At 36.7% G+C, this 23,267-nt stretch overlaps 1 protein-coding gene across 4 annotated transcripts in view; it reads left to right on the plus strand.

Annotated features, from left to right (window-relative positions):
* LOC114031829 (oxysterol-binding protein-related protein 1) overlaps nucleotides 1-23,267 on the plus strand; it is a 305,142-nt gene that overhangs the window by 203,151 nt on the left and 78,724 nt on the right. For all 4 annotated transcript variants that reach the window (XM_027846969.1, XM_027846970.1, XM_027846971.1 and 1 more), the window contains one exon: nucleotides 10,282-10,438. In XM_027846969.1, the coding sequence (XP_027702770.1) occupies nucleotides 10,282-10,438 (157 nt within the window). The remainder of the gene's footprint in view (nucleotides 1-10,281; nucleotides 10,439-23,267) is intronic.

Raw genomic sequence — 23,267 nt, forward strand, 5'->3', positions numbered from 1 at the left:
TGTAAGTCCTATTTTGAGTAGCTGTTTGAAGATAAGAAGCTGTGAAAATATTTCCCTTTAAATATGTCCCTCTATTGTTCTTTTAGTCATGCTGTTCTACTCTGTTTTTTAGTGAAAATTCATCATATATAAGGACTTTGTTTAAATTGCTCTTTAAAGAAGTCATCAGTTTTATAAAATTAAGGGCTTTATTTATAGTCTAGAGTAGCAGGTCTCAAAGTGTGGTCCAGGGACCCCAAAGGTCTCCAACATACTTTTAGGGGGTTCACAAGATCAAAGTTATTTTCAAAATAATGGTAAATTCAGTTGCTGACATAGTCAGTAGTATTCAAATAAACAAAAGCTCTTTAGCGGGAGAGAGAGGTCCTTAATTTTTTAAGAGTATAAAGTGGTGGGGCAGCTAGGTGGCGCAGTGGATAGAGTACCAGCCCTGAAGTCAGGAGGACCTGAGTTCAAATCTGGCCTCAGACCAAACACTTGACACTTACTAGTTGTGTGACCCTGGGCAAGTCACTTAACCCCAATTGCCTAAAAAAAAAAAAAATACAAAAAAAAATACAAAAAAAAAAAGTATAAAGTGGCCCTGAGACTAAAACATTTGTTTTGGAGTACTTCTTTTATGCAGTATAGTTAGATTTTTAGGTGATCCTTATGAACATTTCATATAAAATATATGGTCATTCCTTTATAAATTCTTGTCCTCAAGTGTGATATAAATGATTCTGCCCTATTAAAAAAACCTCATTAATTTGAGATAGAGCACCAGTCAGTGGAGATTCTCCATATTAATACATTAGGGCTTATTATTCTGAGAAATTTGTTAAAAAAATTTCAAAGATACATATGTTAGAACCTCATTTTGTTAAGACAAGGTTCGGGAAGATAAAGAAAGCCCAGCGAAGGTTAACATGGTCTGCGATTTAACTAAATTTTGCTGAATTAAGTTTTTAAACGGTGTATTTTGAAATATCATTGGATAGAAAAAAATAATAATAGGGACTCAAACTGTGATTTCATTGCTATGTGGAACTTCCAGGTATGGAAATTCCCTCTGGCAATGCAGGTTGGTACCTTCTCTGTAGCTTTTAGTGTCTAAGAGTTGCCTGGAGCATTGTTAGGAGGTCGAGAGACTTGCCTAGAATCACAGGCTGTATGTGTCACAAGTACAACTTAAATCCATGTCTTCCTGCCTTTAAGGTTAACTTTCTGTCTACTAATATAGGAAAAAAAAACTTTGAAAAGAAGTCAGTGATATTGAAATTTCATGTCTACAGGAGCTAGAGTATATTTGATAGTTCCAGAAATTTAAAAAAAAAATTACACGGATGATGGCACAAATTGTGTTCTGAAAAGGCTGAAAAACTTAATACTTAGTATTAAATTCTCTGTAATGTTTTATACATAGGCAAGGGTTCTTATTTTGATAACTGTATTTTGACATGATTATTTCCTTTCTTATGCATTTTATTTTGTGCATTCAAAAGCATTATTTTGACTTTAAGGGGTTTCATTAGATTGCCAAGGAGGCCTATGATAAAAAAAAAGGTTAAGAATCCTTATAATCTTATACTAATGGTGTAATAACTTTAGGCAAAACACTTGAAATTGGATTGTAATTGACTTATACTAACTCATGGGCAGGATATTGATGTTTTATGGCAGAAAAAGTCTATTAGCTTGCTTCAGAGTTGAGGTAATATGACCTATGTCACAGTAATACTTTACAAATCATTACAGCACAACTTTAAAATAACTTTGGGTAGGGGTGGACCTTTTAAGCATTCATCATATTTTATGACTGTTTGTATAGATGCCCAAAGTGGTTGAGTTTATATTTTCCTAGAAGTGTCATTTTGATCACTGAGAGTTAAGTCTGCTTGGGTGTACATTTCAGCTGAATAATGACACAGAAACTGGGATCTTAGAAATGTGGTTCAGTTGAAGCTGTGGAGCATAGTGTCTGGGTGCCAGATCTCCCTCTTGCTGACACTGCCTCCCACTAGCACATAATGGGATTCACTGCTCTGTTTGAGATGAACTCTGTGAAACACAAAGTCAGAGCAGTAGAGGCAGGAGAAGAAAATTATAAAAAGACCTCCTTTTAGGAAAGCAGCATGTTTGGGGGACTTGGATATTCTGGGGTGTGTTTGCTTCTGTGGCTGTGGGCATCCTCCTATGCTTTGTATATTCCTCAAGGTATTCTTTTGTTTCAGGTCATTTATTCGTGCTGCTGATCACCTAGAATTTCTGACACATAAGGCACCCCAGGAATTATGAGCCTTTCATAGGGTCAATAGCAGCAATGTCCTTGATCTAGAGTACCCTCAAAGTTATGCCTTTTTCTTTTCTACTTTTCTTTCACTGTGCCATGTTACGGGTTAGAGTGCCCTGACATCTAGTACTTATATTCACCAAGACATGTCTTGTTCTTGTGAAATGTTTGTCATGGCTCTAGCAAAGAAAATTTAATACGGGACTGTTTTAATATGCACTGATTATATTTGTTACCTAGGACTGAATTATATTTTGTCTTTCATTACCAGTTTTCTTTTTATATGTATCGCTTTTATCTCCACATTTAGACCCTGAGCTCTTTGAAAGCAGAGAACATCTTATATTTGTTTGTATCCCCCAGACAGCCCAACACAATACCTTACACGTATATGCTAAATAAACATTTGTTGATTTTTCTCCTCGTTTGACATGATGTCCTCCACAACTCTCTCATCCTCTATGATTTTCTCCCATCAGTCCTCCCTAAAGCATCTCCTCAGTGCCCTCAAGTATAACCTCTTATTTTTTTAATGTTTAATGGCTTCCATTGAACTAATGAGGCTGTACGTCTGTTGTCTCCCATTCTTATTTTATGGTTTGTCAGCCTCCTTTTCCAGTAACACATTCAGTGATGTTTTGTGACAGTTCTCAGTGGTAATATTCTGCAGCTGACTCATACCTACCATGCCTCTTCCCATTGCTCCTTGTGTAATTTGCCATTTTGATTCTTTGGAGATCATCAGGTTCCATGATTTAAAGCCGCATAGCATTCCTGGCAGGATACTCATGTTTAGCTTTTGTAGCTGTAAGCAGTTTGGATTTACTTCCCAAATATGACCCCATCTAACTTTCTAACCAACTAACTTGACACTAATCTAACTAACTTGACTCAGTTCATTATTCTTTTTAGTACCTGTCCAAGATGTATGTGTATGCATATTTATATTACATATATTTGAGTATTTTTATATGTCCATATCTTAATCTAGGAGGGAGGTTTAGTTGGTGTACAGAATTCACTTCACTGATCTGCATAGGTTACCCATATGTAACGTACAGTTTTAAAGAGTTATTTGGGGGTACTGAGAGGTTAAATGATTTGTCCATGATCACATACAAAACAAGACTTGACTTGGGTCTTCCTGACTCCAACGCCAACAATATCATTTTGCCTTCTCAAGATCTATATACACATAAATATGGACTGATTTGACATGACATCTTGCCTTTTGATCTGCCTTTTAGAGTCCAGACCATATAAGTTTTTACCTGTTTTGCTTTAAAATTGTGTCTGTTTAACTCAGTATTTCTTGCATTGTATAGATTTCACTAAAAACGTTTTATAATGTACTAGAGCGTATTGAAATTAGTCAGGCTTCAATTCCATATAGAAGCACTGGTGAACCTTTATCTTAGTAGAGTATTTTTCTTTACTACATACTTTGGGCATCTTCCATGATGGAAACTAAACCCTTCAGGTGAATATGCCTGTAATTCATATCTCAATTGTTGTCAGTATTCAGCGGATTATTGAAAGTTAGCTCCACTCACTAGCGCAACAGAGCTTGTGGCTGCAGGGGATCAGGGATCCTGGTCACAGTTCCATAGTTGAAAAGAGTGCTTGTGGTCATTCACAAACCAGTGCACAGTACAGAAGAGGAATAAACACACCTCTCCCTAGATCATACCGCCTTGGAAGAGCCAGAAACCTACAGGTCCCCAGAATCACCTTTGAAAGCAACTGCAGGGGTAGAGCCAAGATGGTGGAGTAAAAGCAGTGACTTGCTTGAACTGTCCCCCGAACCCCTGCAAATACCTATAAAAAATGGCTTTAAACAAATTCTAAAGCAGCAGAACCCACAAAAAGACAGAGTGAAACAAATTTCCAGCCCAAGACAACCTGGAAGGTTGATCAGAAAGGTATATCACACCGGGCGGGGAGAGGAGCGCAGTTCTGCGTGGGTGCATGGGCCACAGCGAACCTGGAGCAGGCCTCAGAGGACTGGGTTGCGGGCAGCTTTGGGGGTTTCCAGACTTCTCAGCCCAAGAACACCAGGGACAACTTAGAAGGTCAGTGGGAAAAGTCTGTTTCTGAGGTGAGAGAGAGAAGCACAGGGTCCTAGCTCCAATTCCCGAGCACGGCCCCAGGACGGCAGCTGCTTCCTGAGCTTCTAGGCCACAGACTGAGGGGGAATCAAGTGACTGATCAGAGGGGGATTGCAGGGATCTCTTTTCCAGTGGTGAGGCAAGATTCTCTTGCTTTGCCCGTGCTTGGATCTGGGTCACAGTTCTGGGTGGTGGTCCTGGGGGAAGAAGGAGTGCTGGCACAGTGGAGTTCGTAGTGGCAGTGGAGAGGAAATCCTCCTCACAGTTCCAAGACAGAAAAGAGTGCTTGTGGTCACTGATAGACCAGAGCACAGGCCAGGAAAGGAGTAAACACCTCACTCCTTATCATACTACCTTAGAAGAACTGAAAATTTACAGGTCCCTAGAAATATCTCTGAAAACAGCTGTACAAACCCTCAAAGCTTGGGACAGTACATTCTCCACATTAGAAGCAGACTCCTACCTTAACAAAGAGTTTAAAACTCAAGTAATTATCTGGGATCATGACCAAACCTCACAAAAAGAGTCAGACCATAGAATCTTTTTTTTGGTAACAAAGAAGATCAAAATGTACAACCAGAAGACAACAAAGTCAAAACTCTTACATCCAAAGCCTCCAAGAAAAATTTGAATCAATTCCAGGCCTTGGAAGAGCTCAAAAAGGATTTTGAGAAGCAAGTAAGAGAAGTAGAGGAAAAACTGGGAAGAGAAATGAGAGTGATACAAGAAAATCATGCAAAACAAGTCAACAGCTTGTAAAGGAGACCCAAAAAAATACTGAAGAAAATAACACCTTAAAAAATAACCTAACCCAAATGGCAAAAGAGATCCAAAAAGCCAGTGAGGTGAAGAATGCCCTAAAAAACTAAATTGACCAAATGGAAAAGGAAGTCCAAAAACTTACTGAAGAAAATACTTCCTTAAAAATTTGAATAGAGCAATTGGAAGCTAGTGACTTTATAAGAAATCAAGACACTGTAAAACAAATCCAAAAGAATGAAAAAATAGAAAACAATGTGAAATATCTCACTGGAAAAACAACTGACCTGGAAAATAGATCCAGGAGAGAGAATTTAAAAATTATTGGACTATCTGAAAGCCATGATCAAAAAAAGAGCCTAGACATCATCTTTCAAGAACTTATCAAGGAAAACTGCCCTGATATTTTAGAACTAGAAGGCAAAATAGAAATGGACAGAATCCATCAATCTCCTCCTGAAAGACGTCCCCAAAGGAAAACTCCTAGGAATATTGTAGCCAAATTCCAGAGTTCCCAGGTCAAGGAGAAAATATTTCAAGCAGCCAGAAAGAAACAATTCAAGTATTGTGGAAACACAATTAGGATAACACAGGATTTAGCAGCTTCTGCATTAAAGGACTGCAGAGCATGGAATATGATATTCTGGAGGGTAAAGGAGATAGGATTACAACCAAGAATCACCTACCCAGCAAAACTGAGTATAATCCTTCAGGGGAAAAAATGGTCATTCAGTGAAATAGAGGACCTTCAAGCATTCTTGATAAAAAGACCAGAGCTGAACAGAAAATTTGAATTTCAAATGCAAGACTCAAGTGGAACATTAAGAGGTAAACAGGAAAGAGAAATCATAAGAGACGTATTAAGGTTGAACTGTTTACCTTCTTGCATGGAAAGATGATATTTATAACTCAGGAGACCTTTGTCAGTATTAGGGTAGTTGGAGGGGAAAAAAAATTATATGTATGTATATAGATAGATAGATAGAGGTCACAGGGTGACTAGAAGATGAAAAGGTCATATCTGGACAATAAAATTAAGAAGTGAGAGAGGATTATACTGGGAGAGGGAGAAAGGGAAAGGTAAGATGGGTTAAATTATCTCAGAAAAGAAACAGAAAAGAAAAGGCTGTTACAGTAGAGCGGAAATGGGAAGGTGAGAGGGAATGAGTAAATCTTATTCTCATAGGATTTTGCTTATGGAGGGAATAACATACACACACAATTGTGTATGGAAATCTGTCTTACCCTATAGGAAAATAGGGGGGAGGAAGGGGACAAGAGAGCAGGGGGATGATAGAATGGAGGGCAGACTGGGAGAGGGGGTAATCAGAAGCAAACACTTCTGAGGAGGGACAGGGTCAAAAGAAAGAATAGAATAAATGGGAGGGAGCAGGATAGGATTAAGGGAAATAGAGTTAGTTTTTCACAACGTGACTTCTATGGAAGTGTTTTGCATGACTGCACATGTATAGCCTGTATTCAGTTGCTTGCCTTTTCAATGAGGGTGGGTGGAGAGGGAGGAAGGGAGAAAATTTGGAAGCCAAAGTTTTAAAAACACGTTTAAAAAAAACGTTTTCACATGCAACTGGGAAATGAGAAATACAGGAAATGGGGTACAGAAATCTGTCCCATCCTGCAGGAAAATAGAATGGGTAGAGGATAAGAGAAGGGGGGAGGAGATAGAAGGGAGGGCAGACTAGGGGAAGGGGTATTCAGTATGCATGCCATCTTGGAGTGGGGGGAGAGACGAGATGGGGTGAAAATTTGGAACTCAAGGTCTTGTGAAGGTGAATGTTGAAAACTAAAAATAAATAAATTAAAAAAAAAGAAAGCGGCTGCACAAAAAATCTGAAGTTTGGTACAGTGCTCCCTCGCATTTGGGAAGTAAAGCCCCACTTTAGTATAGATTTAAAAGTCAAGAAATAGACTGAAAAATGAACAAGCAACAGAAACAATTCTGACCATAGAAAGTTAGTATGCTGACAAGGAAGATCAAAATACACGCTTAGAAGGAGACAACAAAGTCAAAATTCATGCATCCAAAGCCTCAAAGAAAAATGTGAATTGTTCTCAGGCTATGGAAGAGCTCAAAAAGGATTTTTTAAATTGAGTAAGAGAGGTAGAGGAAAAATTGGGAAGAGAAATGAGAGTGATACAGCAATAGCTTGGTAAAGGAGGCACCAGAAAATACTGAAAAAAAATAACACCTTAAAAAACAGAATTGGCCAAATGGTAAAAGAGGCACAAAAATCTAATGAAGACAATCCTTGAAAAACAGAATTGACCAAATGGAAAACACTATACAAAAATTACTGAAGAGAAGAACTCCTTAAAAAGTAAAATTGGTGGGGAAGGGGGTAATCAGAAGTAGACACTTCTGAGGAGGGACGGGGTCAAAAGAGAGAATAGAATAAATGGGGGGCAGGATAGGATGAAGGGAAATATACTTAGTTTTTCACAACATGACTACATTGCTCTCAGAAAAACATGGAAAGAGTTACATGAACTGATGCAAAGTGAAATGAGCAGAACCAGGAGAATATTGTACACAGTAAGAGCAATATTATATGACAATATACTATGAATAACTTTGCTATTCTCAGCAATACAGTGACCCAAGACAATTCTGTATGACTTAACGATGAAAAAGGAAAGAACTGATAGAGCCTGAATGCAGATCAAAGATACTTCTTTATTTTTGTTCGTTTTTTAAAAAAATCTGTGTTTTCTTTCACAGCATGACTTACATTTTAATTTTTGCATGACCACACATGTATAACCTATGTCAAATTGCTTGCCTTCTCAGTAGGGGAGAGGGGAAGGTGAAAGAGAATTTGGAACTCAAAGTTTGAAAAAAAAATGTTAAAATTGTTTTTATATGTAATTGGGGGACAATAAAATATTAAATGAGATTTAAAAAAAAAGAAAATTAGCTCCATTGTTGTCATTTAAAATCTTGTATAATTCTAATGTTTAAGTAGGATACACCTTGCGTGAGGACAGATTTCAATAATGCATTTTATTTTACAGAGTTAAATGTCTTTAAAATTAAGCATACTGTTAACACAACTAGATTTTATGTTCTTTATGCCTGTCAGTTGTGTGACTACATAAATTCTACTTGCTGTACAGAATTGTCTGTGAAAACTACCTGTTGCCACTTCATGTTTTCATTGAATATACTTTTGATACCTGGATAGATAATTCTCACAAAGATTTTATAGAGGTGAGAAAGTTGGCAGATGGGTCAGTAGATACTGATTTGTCTTGGTCATGTCTGTTGTGAGGAGAATACCATCCATGTCCTTTCTCATTCTTTTGGAATCTTTTTTATTTTATTATCTTGAGAACAAATTTCTGATTGCCTTTAAAATTGTGTTATCACTAACATGCATTTCTTCCTTGATGAACTGTCCCAAATGGATGATGAAGTAGAAATACTATTAAATCTCCTATTAGAAATAGCTATGTCTTTGTCAAAGGTCATATGAAAAAAACAAATTTACACTCAGAGGTGAACAAACATATACATTGTTGTACCATAAGGTATTTGTCTCAAAGCATTTATTATATATTTGCTGTGGTGAACACACACAGGGCAGGGCACTTGAGTACTTGCAGAGGTTATTTAAAAAGTGGTATGAAACTCAAATGGAAACTTCTGACTACATATTGACTTAGAAACCCATAAATTAACATTATCTATGCTGTATTTTTACCTATTTTATTAAACATTTCTCAATTACATTTTAATCTAGTTTTCCCCTAGCACTCAGGGAAAAGTTTGATACTTCTGGTTTCAATAACCCATGGACAGTGCCTTCTAACTTAGTAGGAGGTTCAGAAATAGACAAAGAATATTATAATAGAAAATAATACACTATAAATGTATCAGGGAATTGAAAAACAGAGTGCTGTGTGAGGTCTGAAGGGGGAAAGGTCATATTAATGGAAAAACAATGGGAAAGGAAAGAACATGGTTTATGATGTCCTTAAAGTAGTGTTTCTGCAAAGACCATTTAAGAGGTTTAGGCTCAAAACATACATGTACTGTTGTCCAGCTTCTAATTATATATTTTTTACTAAACTATAGTGCTAAAATAAGATACTGTCAATGCTTTATTAGTTTGGAAGAATAAAAATAATAGGGAAGGAGAGTGTACCAGAAAATTTCATGTTCATACTAAGGAATTAAGAGTGGATTCCTTGATTAAGAAATCCTTGAATGCATTTTAGTGCTTTCTTAATATTGAGAGGCAAACTAGAAATATCTCAACATGATCATTTCATAACTTTAATTCTAACAAAAACTTAAAATCTCTGTATTTTATAAGTTGATAATATGGGGATTCAGAAAAACTTCCCTGCCTAGGTATATTGGATACAGGACTTAACTAAATTCTCCCCCGTGTTATGTATGAGTCGAGTGACTTTAGTTAAGTCACTGAACCTTTTTGTCAGTTTCTTCATTTGTAAAGAGTAGGCTACTTTAAAGAGTTTTTTTTTTTTAAAGACTCTAATGAGAGTTCACGAAACATTTAACTAAGTGCTTTAATATCTGGGCATACAAAGACAAAAATAAAAGTCTCTACCTTCCAGGAATATTAAATCTCCTGGGGTAATCTGGTATGTCTACAAGTAAGTAACTACAAAGCATATAGAAAATAACTAGTGGTAATCAGAATACATAATGGAGAAAAGCAACAAATAAGTATCTTTTATGGGATCTCTGAGAAGGGTTATTTTTTTATGTCACACAAAGTAACCTTTTAGAATGTAATTTTTAAAAAGGCATCAGACCTCTTTACACATTTTATGTGAACTTGAATTTTATATAGATTGGTATAACTAACAAATATGAGTTTTTGCATTTGGGACATATTTAATTATTAGAATGAATTTCTTATCTTCTTTACCATTTGTTTTATCAATTCAAGCAGAATTTAATGCCTTGCAGAATGTCAACTTTTATTTATTCTGCATAGGTTCCCTGAAATCCCTGTAGGGGAAGTTAGCAAGCTCTCTGAAGGACAAAGTGATCTACTAAAGTTTCAGAGCATGGTTCATTGAGGGAGGTATCTGTTGTTTCTTGAAGTCCAGCATCAAAGATCCAGTCATTAACATGCACCTGCTGTACTACAGATTCAGAGTCTGAACAGTCCGTAAGAAGATTGGAAACAGTAACAGCACGTTCGTTTGAAGAGAGGAGAGAACGTTTGAACAATAGAAAAAGCAGAATGTCTGAAGGAAAGGATTGTGGTGGTGGAGATTCCCTGTCCAACGGCATCAAAAAGCACAGGTAGGATGATCTATTTCAATGTGTAATAATTGTGAATTTTATAGTACAAAATAAAGTTTGTCTGGATTCAGTAAATAATTTTTCCTTTTCTAAATCTTTTTCCCCCTTGGGTGCTCAGGGTGATGCTTCTTTTCCAAATGCTTTTTCTTCTGCCTGCTTAAGAGAAGCATGTAGAAATTGGGGAAGTAAGGCACAAAGTTTTGATCTTTTTGTGTCAGCAAACGACCTGGCAGACAGTATCTAGATGCTTCAGTCACCTTTCTCAGGCTTGTCCAGATGCGCTGCTGAATCTGATGCTGGGCTCTTTTTTTTCCTCATGCATCTTTTATGATGATGCCTTCTATTGCTGTTTCAGTTTCCAGTCATTTGATCTTCTTGTTGATTTTATTAAGAATGAATGGTAATATTGCCAGCCTGATGACACAATTAAGTTTAAACAAAGACAATTTAATAAGAACCTTTCTTTACTGAACATATCCAGCTTACATTGCCTAATAACCTCAGTACTGTTTTTATCCCTTTGGTAGTTTAGTCAGAGACTTTGCAGAGTTAATGAGATGTTATAGACACCACCATTCTCTGGTTTCAGCGTAAAGTACAAGACAGTTAAATATGCGAATGTCACATTAATATAACAAATGGTTATTTTTTAAAATTAGTTAAGAATTGTTTTCATGTCCTAAGTAAAATTTCTCTCAGTGTAGGGTGTGTGTGTGTGAAAAAGTATTATGAGGTAGGTTTTTTTGAAATAGGTTTTTCACAGCTTTTTCTCACTTACAGAAGACAGGGAGAGGTCCCGCTGTGGAACAAGGGAAAGTATGCCCAATTTATAGTTAGAGGACCTGAGTTCAAGCCTCAGCTCTCCGCCTTATGACCCCAGTGATATTGTACAAGGCACTGACCCTCTCAGCCTTAATTTCTCATCTGTAAAATGAAGAGGTTGGAGTCCATGGCCTTAAGAGGTCTCTCTTAGCTCTAAATCTGTGATCCTAATCATTACCTTAATTACACTATAACTTGGACATACCACTTGCTTTGTGTGATGATTTTTAGGGAAGATTGAATTGAAGCATACCTTTTTTATTCACTTCAGCTCATAGGTCCTAGGAGCTCTTTGATTTCTACCACCACCTCAGTGAAAAGGAATCTGAGGAATAAACAGTCTACTTACACATTTTAGTAGCAAGCATATCCTTTCCAGTAAAAATATTTAAGTACTTACTCTGACAAGATCATGGATTGGTTAAGTTGTCAAAGCTTCTTTTTTTTTTTTAGTTAGAAAACATGCTCCTTGACTGCACGTGTATAATTTATGTCAGATTGCTCATTTTGACCTTCTCAAGGTGGGGGTAGGGGATGGAAGGGGAGAGAGAGAATTTGAAGCTCAAAAATTTTTAAAACAAAATATAAAAATAAAAAGGGATGGAGGGAGAAGACATGCCCCAGACTTGCCAGTAACAAGAGGTTCTCACTTAAAAGAAAATTTACATTTACAGTTTATTCTCTGATGACTTTGGCTAGCTACTGTGGACTCCTTTGTGAAACCAGAGCTGAATGTGCACTCTCAAAAGAAAACATTTACCCACAAACCTAGCAAAGTCTGGTTATCTAAAAAGTTACCATAAATTTTGACTACTTAACAGAAATTCATTAACCATATCAATCCAATGAAGCAGTGTGTATGAATGTACTTTGAGAAGTACAAGTACAATGATCTCACTGTAAGTAGTGTTAGTGGATTAGTATTACAGTGTTGTCTTTTTTTCTGGGATAGGACACTCTATGTGGTATGTCTGACTAGGATCATAGTGAGAACATTTGCAATATGGGCATGCCTTATCATAAACTTCTTTATCCCACCTTCATGTAGTCTTCATTTTGTTCTTTTGTTAGTGTTTTATTGGTACTTTCTGCCTTTTTTGCCATAGCCACTTTCCATTGAACCCTTCTCCCCTTTCCCATAGAGTTCTTCCTTATAACCAAGAAAAAACCCGGGCAGTGACCACCTCTGACAGACTAGAGATCATATTGTTCCCATAATTTACTACCTTTTTAGCAAGGGCAGGGAAGTCTCTTGGGAAAACTGTCTGACAATCAACAGTTCTTAAGAACTGGTGTGAGCAGTCTTAGGTAGTGGACTCCCCTCCCTGGAGCTGGCTAAGCAGATGGTGAATGGTGGTTGAGCCAATTGTGGAGATTCTGCTGAGGTCCCATCCAGCTAAAATTCTGGATTTTGTTTCATTATTTGTCGCCTGGAGCCAAGTTCATGAGAGCACTTAGTCTGAATACGTAGGATCATAGATTTAGTGCCAGAAGGGACCTTGAGACCTCTAATGCAACACCTTCATTTGACAAATAGGAAACAGAGGCTCAGAGAGTTTCAGTGACTTTTCCATGACTTCACAGTTCATAAATGTTCATAAATGTGGGGTTTGATCTCAGGTCTTATGGACTCCAGGACTTTTATCTTTTAAACCATGCTGCTTCTCCTAGGGGATATGGATATATACTGGGTGCTAGGCCTGTGATTTCACTGTTATGAGGAACTTCTGAATAAAGAACACTCCCTTTACCAATGCATATCATCACCTTTTCTGCAATTTATAGTCTTAAAGAGTTACCTGGAGAGGAGGTGTCAACACCTGACTTGCCCCACATGTGACTTACAGTACTCCAGAGTATGATTTAAACCAGATTAAAATGTAATTGGGAGATATTTAACAAAATAAATAAAAATACAGTAAAATGTAGATCCTACTGCATTTTAAGACTAAGTCGATATGTGACTGACAGGGATCCTTATATATGGTTAGCGGCCCCTGTTTCTATTTGATTTTGAAACCACTGGCCTAGGCCACTGAGAGCTTAAGTGACTTGCTGCGCCTTATATAGCTACTACTCGTGGTAGGTGGGGATGGGCTAGGGAGCTTCTGTGTTTCATATTTCATCAAAATTTTGATATCTTTGTGTTGTTTTGATTTATATTACCGTACTCATTACATATGTATTGTTCTGGCTCTCTCCTTTCTCCATTATCCGTCAATTAATACAAACTTTTTGTTTCTCTGAATTTCTCATATTCATTGTTTCTTATAGTAGTATTCCATTACATTCATGTATTTGTGCAGTCTTTCCCTAAACAATGGAAATACACTTTGTCGTGTGTGTGTGTATAAAATGTGTAAAATATATTTTGCTACTATACAAAGTGCTGCTTTGAATAGTTTATTATATGTGGGCCCTTTTTTTCTGCCATTGACCTTCTTGAGGTATTTTCCTAATAGTAGAGTTTTCTGGTTTAAAAGGATATGAGCAGTTTGGTAACTTTGTGTAATTCTAAATTGTTTTCTAGGACAGTTTAGAGTTCCACCAACTATGTATTAGTATCCACATTATTTTTTAGTTGGTTAAGTAAGAATTGTAGAAAGATCTGAAAGGCAAATGATAATTTTTTTAGAAAATAAAATTCATATAGTTAGTTAAATGATAGACTCATGGCCTGCCAAGTGAACATGTGTGCCTCCTGAAATTCTTAATTTACTTCATTGCTTATGTAAGGCTCCAAAAATGTCATCATAATAACTGTTATCGATAGAAATCCTAAAAGGCATTATATATTTCTGTGCCTTCTTAAAAACGTGTACCCCAGTAATTTAACCTTCTCTTGAAAATCCAAGCTCACCGTCATGGACATTTGTTACAAGGCTGTTTGCCCAAAATCAAACAGTCTCAAATTGCTCTGCTTTCTGTAGGTTTTCTGCCTCCCGTCTTTCTGTTAGATGTCACTTCATGGTGTTGTCAGCTTCCCTTCTCCTGGCAGTATCTCCTAATTTGCTGCCTCTGATCTTCCATTCGATTGATTCTGATTGGTTCTGTGAGTTTAAAAAACACAAAATCTTATGAGTTCTATGGGAAGTAAGAGCAAATAATCCTAAGTAAGAATTGAGGATTTTTCCTGTAAATAAAGTACATGAGTATACATACATACATACATACATACATACATATATACATACATACCTACATATATATACATATATATGTACACACACACACACACACACATATAAATAATAAAAGAAAATAAAATTCATACCAGGTCACTAAAGGAAGAAATGCAGAGAAGTAGAATTGTGTTCCTAGATGAAATAAATTAAAGTAATAAAAGAGATATAGATTGTAGAAGCTGTAAAGAGTAACAAGGCTCCTAGCTCTCATGCTACTGGAAAATAATACATTATGGATCAGTGAATGATACCAAGTCCAGGCCGAATGTCAAAGTTTAGCTCATGAAATGAACAGGCCAGGGTCTTTTTTTATTTGACAAGTTCTCACATTGAAGATATCTTAGCATTTATAATAATGGTTAGCATTTGTGTAGCACTTTTACGTTTTTCATAGCACTTTAAATGTGTGGAACAATGGATAGAGCATTGGACCTGGTGTCAGGAAGACTTGAGTTCAAATCTTGCAGTAGACATTTATTAGCTATGTGATCCTGGTCAAGTCACTCAGCCTCTGTCTCAGTAACTTCATCTGTAAAATGGGGATTAATAATAGTAACTACCTTCCAGGATTGTTATGAGTTTTAAATGAAACCATGTTTGTAAAGAACTTTGTAAACCTTCAAGTGCTGTATAAAATGCCAGCTACTACTAGCTTTTCATTGCATCCTCACAACAACCCTGGAAAGTAGGTACTGTTATTATTATAATTTTGCAGATGAGAAAACTGAGGCTGAGAGAGGTTAAGTGACTTGCCCAGTTTGCATCTGAGGCATCATGTCCAGAGCTCTTACCTGCTTTGCCACTAGCTTCCCATTTGGAGAATTTAAATTTTATATTGTTGCTCTTTTCTCCTTCAGTATATAATACCCTCAAGTTTCTCTTTTTACTATTGGATTTCTTTCCACAATCATGAACCCCTCTCCAATTACATTTGCTTTCTCCTGGAAAGAGTTGGGTTTTGTTGTTTGTTTGAGTGTGTTGGCTATTTGGCAGTGCTTCAAATAATTACGTATTTGTTGTAGTCCAGTTGCCTAATTAATACATCCTTTACATAAATCATTTTTTGAAGGCTCTTCTAAGGGTTGTATCTACTATTGTAATTCTGATGGAATATACACACTTGTGTTCTTCTGGTCAGAGTCCCATTACTATAGTAGCCCATTAATAATTTATTGCCCATCATTCTGGACCAGGAATCGCAACTCAGTGGTAAAAGTGAAAAATCCAAGACAACCAGGGAAAATGTAAGTTTGATAAATAAGGAGGCAAAATTTGATGATAAGATGCCTGTTTCAATAAAAAAAGCTTTTATATTCTCTCTCCATCTTCTAACCCTGTGTTTATTTTTAAAAACTCATCTGTGTTCAGATAAACAGTTAAGTGTCAGCTGCGATATCTATTTGATATGCCAGATCAGAACTGTAAAAAAGTTGTTAGAACACTTAAATACTTCCTGGTTTTGTTTTTGTTGTTTCGAGTCAGCGGAATCTAGTGACCTGTGTCCAAGTATTTTAATCTGCTGTTGTCATTACAAACCATCAGATAATATCTTTGAGACCTCATCAAAGATAGAAAAAAAAGTGGATTATGAAAAAGGACAAATGTAGTCCTCATACTTTAAAATGAGGAAAGATAGGCCATGCAAATTGTAAAAGCACATGGAAAGTATTGAAACAAATCATCAAAAAATATTTGAGTTTTCCTAAAAGAATATAAGTTTTTCGGTAGTGATCAGTATGACAGTGCAGAATAAATCATGCCAAACTAAATTCTGAATTTTGGCTTAGGAGATCTGCATTCAGATCCTGACTCTAGCAGTTACTAGCTGTGTAACATGAGGCAAGTGACTTAATCTCTTTGACTGTTAATTTCTTCATCCATAGTCTGCAAATAGTACTTATGCTCTTTATTTCACAGGATGGTTATGAAACGAATACTTTGTAAATCATAAAGCTCTATTTAAATGTGAGTTGAAATAATTATTCCTATGATAATGGTCTATGTAGAAAGCTGAGGAACAAAAAATGTAGTTTTAACTGTTAGTAAAACTTTTCTTTCATCATATATGATATTCTGTTCTCAAGGCATTGATATGTGACGGAAAGAGTGCTGGACCTGGACTCAGGAAGACCTGGGTTAAAATCCCGCCTCCTTACTAGCTGTGTGACTCTGGGCAAATCAATTCCTCTCTTTCTACCTTAGGCTAGGACTTACCTGTCTAAAAATTATAAAAAGTTTTATTGGAGGAGAGAATTATCATACTATTAGTTTCTCACTCTCATGAAATCAAGTATCCTTCAATATTAATGTATAATAGTGGATAAATAAACTAGAAAGATATGATCTGGACCAGTTCTCACTTACTGAAGTTGTTAAGCCCTTCTGCATTTCCCTTCTGCCTTGAAATCATATTAACTTCAGTGAAGAAAGCAGGTATAAATTAAACATTCCATTTCAATTATGTAGCCTTCTAGTGAATCTCTAACATGGCTTTGTGAAGTGCTGTAGAAACTACTAATCTGAAACGTTGTCAGGTGACTAGATAATTTTGAAGGTTGCCTTCCAATATGTGGTTATTAATGACTCTGTACCAGTTTGGAGTGTTTCATATGGATTAGTATAGGATAAGTATTAATACTTTTATTGTCTACTTGCATGAGTGAAATGTCTGAATGTTCGTCAGGTCTAGAAATGACAATAAATTGGATGAGATTAGAAAATAAGAGTAGAGTTCAAAGTAATTAATAAAGAACTTACTTACCAAAAGTGAAATGAAGTGTAAGAAACTAAAAATGAACTACATAGATACAAGATTAAAACGTTGCTGAAACAATATTGGTATAGTGAAGCAAGAAGTAAACCTTGGAGTCAGGAAAGACCTTTTAATCCTACTTCTAAAAATCGTTATGCTATGTGACTTCAGGCACACAGATTACTTTGTACCTTCAGTCTCCTGATTTTTATGTCTCCTGAGGGAAGGTTGCAAGGGGCTTGGCCCAATTTGCATCTGCCCCAAAGAAATTTCCTCTGGCTTCCTAATCACTTCCCCAGTTGAGAATAGAAGCCTTCCTCTGACCCTCACCTTCCTTCACCTGCTGTGAGTGTCACCTTAGAGAAGGAGACAAAAGGCCCTTCTGGCCCCTTTCCTCCTGTGCAAAGAGGAGCAATCTTCCCCTTGATCTCAGATCTTCCCATCTCCTGCTGCCCGCTGGGCTTGTTCCTTGTAGGAAGAGGAAGAGGAAAGTGGAAACCTAGACTTCTTCTCCTGCTGTTCTGATTTGACTTCCATCTCCTGCTATGCCATTTCTTGCCTAATCATCAGCCTTTGGAGAGATTAGAAGTAATGAAATGGATCTTCCCATCTGACCATCGAACCCTGTACCTTCTTCCATTTGGTGCTGCGTTTGTCTCCAACCCAATCTCCAGCCTGCTTTGGGAAGAGGGGTGGTACCTTATGTTCAGTGATGAATATTCTCAAAGCCAGTCATACTTTAAACATTCCAGTGCTTCTGAATCCCTGAAGGTCACTGTCCAAACCCCATTCTCCTCCTATACTACCCAATTCCTTATTCCCATCTACCTTAATCCTCAACTCTTCTATTGTGTCCTTTAGAATGCCAGTTCCATGGGTAACAAAATTCCCTTCATCCTAAATCCATCTTCTAGCTGTTACTGAAATCTGGCTCCCCCTGATGACACAGCTTCCTTGGCCACCCTTTCCATGACTGGCTACACCTTTACTCATTCCCCTCAACTTACAAGTTGAGGTGAGGGAATTGGTATACTTCTTGCTCCCCATTGTCATTTCCTGGTTCTCTCGCTACCTCCATCACTTAGTAACCTGTCCTCCTCTAAGATTTGTGCTTCCACCCAGTTGAAATCCTGGTAGCTGTTGTCTACAGACCTCTGGGCAATTCCTCTTCCTTTCTCAACCTGTTCTGTGTAGGACTCACAATTTTTCTCTCCACTCCAATTCCTGACCTCATAGGTCTTCAACATGCATACGGACTCTTCCTCAAACACCCTAAGCACTCAGTTCCTCAACCTGCTTACTTCCTATGACCTACTCCTCCATTCCATCTCAGTAACATACAAAATGGCCACATCCTAGTTCTTGGTATTGCCCACAAAGGTATCACCTCGAAGTTAAAGAATTGCTACATCTCCTTATCTGACTGTAAACTATTAGCTTTCCACCTCTCCCTCTGCTTTCCCTTACCAAACACTACCCTTTATCTAAACTGTAACCTCCAAACTCTCTACCAGTTCTCTCCTAGGCCATCTCCCCTGAGCCATCAATTATTCTATGCCAGGAATTGTACTAAATGCTAGGAATACAAGAAGAGGAACTTACAGTCTAATGGTGGAGATAACATGCAAACAAATATCTACAAAGCAAGCTGTAATGCAGGATAAAGAGGAAATAGTTAATAGAGAGAAAGTACTAGAAATAAGAGAGGGGATAGGGAAGACTTCAAGTAGAAGATGTGGTTTTAGTTGACACTTGAAGGAAGCCAGGAAGGTCAGTAGGAGGAGGGGAGAAGAGAGAGCATTGCAGGCACGGTGGACAGCCAAGGAAAGTGCAGAAGATGGAGTGTCTTGTTCATGGAACAATCAGATGGCCAGGGTCACTGGATCAGAGTACACGTTGGGCAGTAAGGTGTAAAAAGAGTGGAAAGAAAGGGTAGTGCTATTATGTGAAGGGCTTTGAATGCCAAACACAGCATTTTGTATTTCATCCTGGAGGTGATAAGGAGCCACTGAGGTTTATTGATAGTAGATGGATGACATGGTTGGATCTGTACTTTAGGAAAGTCACTTTGGTGACTGAATGTAGGATGGGTTGGAGTGAGAAGAGACTTGAGGCAGGCAGACCCACCAGCAGGCTATTGAAGTAGTCCAGGTGTGAGGTGATGAGGGCCTGCACTAGAGTGATAGCAACATCAGAGGAGAGAAGAGGGCATGTTTGAGAGAGATTGCAAAGATGAAATCAATAGACCTTAGCAACAGCTTGGATATGGGGGGGTGAGAAATAGTGAGGAATCCAGGATGACTCCTAGGTTGAGAGCCTAAGGGACAGGGAGGATGGTGTCACCCTCTAGTAATAGTAAGGAAGGTATTAAGTGGATAGGGAAAATATAAGAGTTCAGTTCTGGATATGTTCAGTATAAGATGTCTACATCACATCCATTCTGAGATGTTGCAAGGCAGTTGGAGATGTGAGGTTGGATGTCCCAGAAGGTTTGGGGCACACAATAGGTAGATTTGAGAATCATCAGCATTGTGTTTAATATTTCTATTTTTCTTTATTTTTGTGTGAGTTTATTTATTTGCCTCCAGATGGGAAATTTTTAAAAAGGTACCATGCACAGCCAAGGAATTACTAAATTCCTTTTTTTTCCTATTTATCAGTCATTAGAGAACTATCATTTTTAACTTCTCTAAAATTCTATTCAGATTTTTAACTTTTGTTTAACTTTTGTGGGGGTTTGCCTAGATCTGAATGGGGTACATTGAGGTCCCTCATTCTTTGCTATGTCTCTGCAAAACTCAATTAATTTTTCCTTTAAGTATTTGTAAGCAATTATGTTCGGTACCTTTATGTTAAGTATTGATATCGATTTGATAATCAGTAGTGCCTTTAAGCATAATGTAATTTTCCTGCTTATCTCTTTTTGTTGTGTCTATTATAGCCCTTACCTTGTTTGAATCCACAATTGCTACTTCTGCATTTTTGAGTTTATCTAAACAAAATAGATTTTCTTCCAGCTCCTTATTTTAACTATGTGAAACTTCATGTTTTCAAGTATGTTTCTTTTAAACATGTTGGAATCTGCTTTCTTATTTATGTTCTCAGTTATAATTATTGTCTATTTCCTTCCTTCCTATCCCCTTATATTGTTTGACTTCCTTCTCTGCAAAGAAGAAGATAGTTAAAAAGCAGAAGTTTGCTTAACAGTAGTTGTCTATAATTTCACCAACCTGTTTCCAAAGTGTTTAGTTCTGGATGTCACATTTTAGAAAGAACATTGATTAACAACTATTCAAGGAGACCACTTTGTGAGCTAGGAGCAGTGGTTTGAAACTGCGAAGTGACAGATTTATACTCAGTATAGAGAATAACTTCCTAATAATTAGAACTATCCAAAACTAAAATCAGTTGTCTTGGGCGCCAGTTGATTGTTTCACTAGTGGTCATTTGATTTTTGCTTAAAAACCTTGTTGGAGATGTTATATAACCTATTATATACACAGTATTTACCATGTTATATAACAATACTTGTTATGTACCTGTTGAGGTACGAGTTAGACAGATGTCTCTTGAGATCTCTTCTAACTCTGACACTGTGTTTATACCTTGAGTTGTGAAGTCCAGTATGTGCAAATTATTTTAAACAATTTCGTTTGATTCAAAGAACTCCTGCTACTTCAAATAATTTCTTGAATATATTAGACTAGTCTTCAAATCAGATGGATAGACTTTTAGGTGCTATGGTTACCAGTCCCTGTTGATAGGAACAAAGCATCCAATGTTGCCAAGTATAGAGTACATTAAAAGTTCCAAGACTAACGAAGAATAACCATTATAGGTTGCTCGCAGACTTATAAATAAAATTATTTTAATCTCATCCTCCTGGCTAGCATATTTTATTCACTTAGTGTTGGCATTCTAGATCCTATGAAAAATTACTTTGGAGTAGAAAAAGTCTCTTTTCTTTTTCTTTCAATTTTTTTTTGTAAATCTCTTGGAAATGTTATAAAAAACCATGCATAGTACTTTCATATCGAAAATTTGATTTTCTTAATGTTTTGGGGTGTGTGTGTGTGTGTGTGTGTGTGTGTGTGTGTATGTGTGTATGTATGTATGTGTATTAATCTGATGAAGATAAGTGCCACGAGAGTAATGACCAATGAGTAGAAATTGTTACATTAAGCAGTTGCAGAAAGAATGCTAAACCTTAGAATTAGCTGACTTAGGTTCAGATCTCAGCTCTGACATTTCTTATCTGTGTCTCTTCACAAGTTACTTCACTTCCCCACACCTGAGTTTTCTTGTCAGATAATCTTCATGGTCCCTACTAACTCTCAATATTCATGATTTTGTGATGTCTTCTGTCTCATTAGAAATGATCATTGAGCGGGCCCTAGGAGTTAATCATTTTATCTTTTGAACTGAAATTTCAGGAAGAGGTAATTTGAATAAAAGCTTCATTATTAGAATAAAAGTGTTTTCTTTGGATAAATATGTAGAATAGAAAATTGGTTATCTATTAAAATTTGTTATTAGACATTTGTACCATATTTTATAAATTAAATCTCTTAGAATAACTAAATTGAGTTTCTTTCTATTTAGGAAACAATAATTTGACTGGTTTCCATAAAACTGGCGATAAACTTACATTGTCAGAACTGTAAACAAGAGGTGTGACTAGAGCTCTTAGCTCTATTATTCATTCTCTGGTCCCCTGATACCACTTTCCTCATCCAGAGGTCTCATTACTTTCTAGCTCTGATCACTAGAGTTTTAAATGTCTTACATAAATATCGTCTTCCTATTTCATTGTGCTCTATAAACACTTAGGACCAATATGGGAATTTGTTTTGTTTTTATACTTGTTACAAGTGTTTTGTTTTTCTTCCCCCATTTCCCCACCCCTCATGGGGGAATGTAGGACAGAGAAAATGTAAATGCTTAATAATTTAAAAAAAATTTTTCTTGAATAATCCTAACTCTAAAAAATGACAAAGTAGAAAAGTATTTATTAAAGTATATTTTCTAATTTTTAGTCTTTGTTTATTAGAAAGTGTGTGTGTATGTATCTCTATCTATCTATCTGTCTATCTATCTATCTATACTCAGCATTCTCAGGAAATCTCATTTCCACTTTGTCTATATGTTTCACTGATTACAAATTTACTTTTACCATTCTAAAAAAATACTAAGCCAAATAACAGACATATACCTTGGCTTCTGCTGGCATACAAGATTTAATATCTGCAAATACACTGAAGCAGATTTTTTTTTGCCCATTGGAGCGCTGCCAATCTAAAGTTTGCCTTGAAGAGAACACTACCTCAAGGGATGAGGAGTTGTTCAATGTTACCTTTCTTTGGGACTCTGCTGGGTTCGTATATAGGTGTTCTTTATAAAGGTGAAAACTAGAATTGCAAAATAAATAAAGGGCGATTACATGCCTTTCAGAAAAAATTACATAGACCAGCATCTTACACTGTATACCAAGATAAGTTCAAAATGGGTACATGATTTAGACAGAAAGGGTGATACCATAAGCAAATTAGGAGAGCAAGGAATCTATGTCAGATCTATGGAGAAAGGCAGAATTTAGGACCAAATGAGATAGAGAACATTATGAAATGCAACATGGATAATTTTGATTACATTAAATTAAAAAGGTTTTGCACAAACAAAGCCCATGCAATGAAGATTAGAAGGAAATCAGAAAGCTGGGAAATAATTTTTACAGCCAGTATCTCTGATAAAGGCCTCATTTCTCAAATAGATAGAGAACTGAGTCAAATTTATAAGAATACAAGTCATCCCCCAAATGATAAATGGTCAAAGAATATGGACAGGCAGTTTTCAGAGGAAGAAATTAAAGCTCTCTGTAGTCATGTGAAAAATGCTTTAAATCACTGTTGATTAGAGCAAATTAAAACAACTCTGAGGTACTGCCTCACGCCTATCAGATTGGCTAGTGTGACAAAAAAATAAAATGATAAATGTTGGAGAAGATATGGGAAAATTGGAATATTAATGCACTGTTGGTGGAGTTGTGAACTGATCCAGCCATTCTGGTGAT

This window comes from Vombatus ursinus, unplaced genomic scaffold, assembly GCF_900497805.2.
Source record: "Vombatus ursinus unplaced genomic scaffold, bare-nosed wombat genome assembly UNPS02015255.1, whole genome shotgun sequence".
Taxonomy (NCBI): domain Eukaryota; kingdom Metazoa; phylum Chordata; class Mammalia; order Diprotodontia; family Vombatidae; genus Vombatus; species Vombatus ursinus.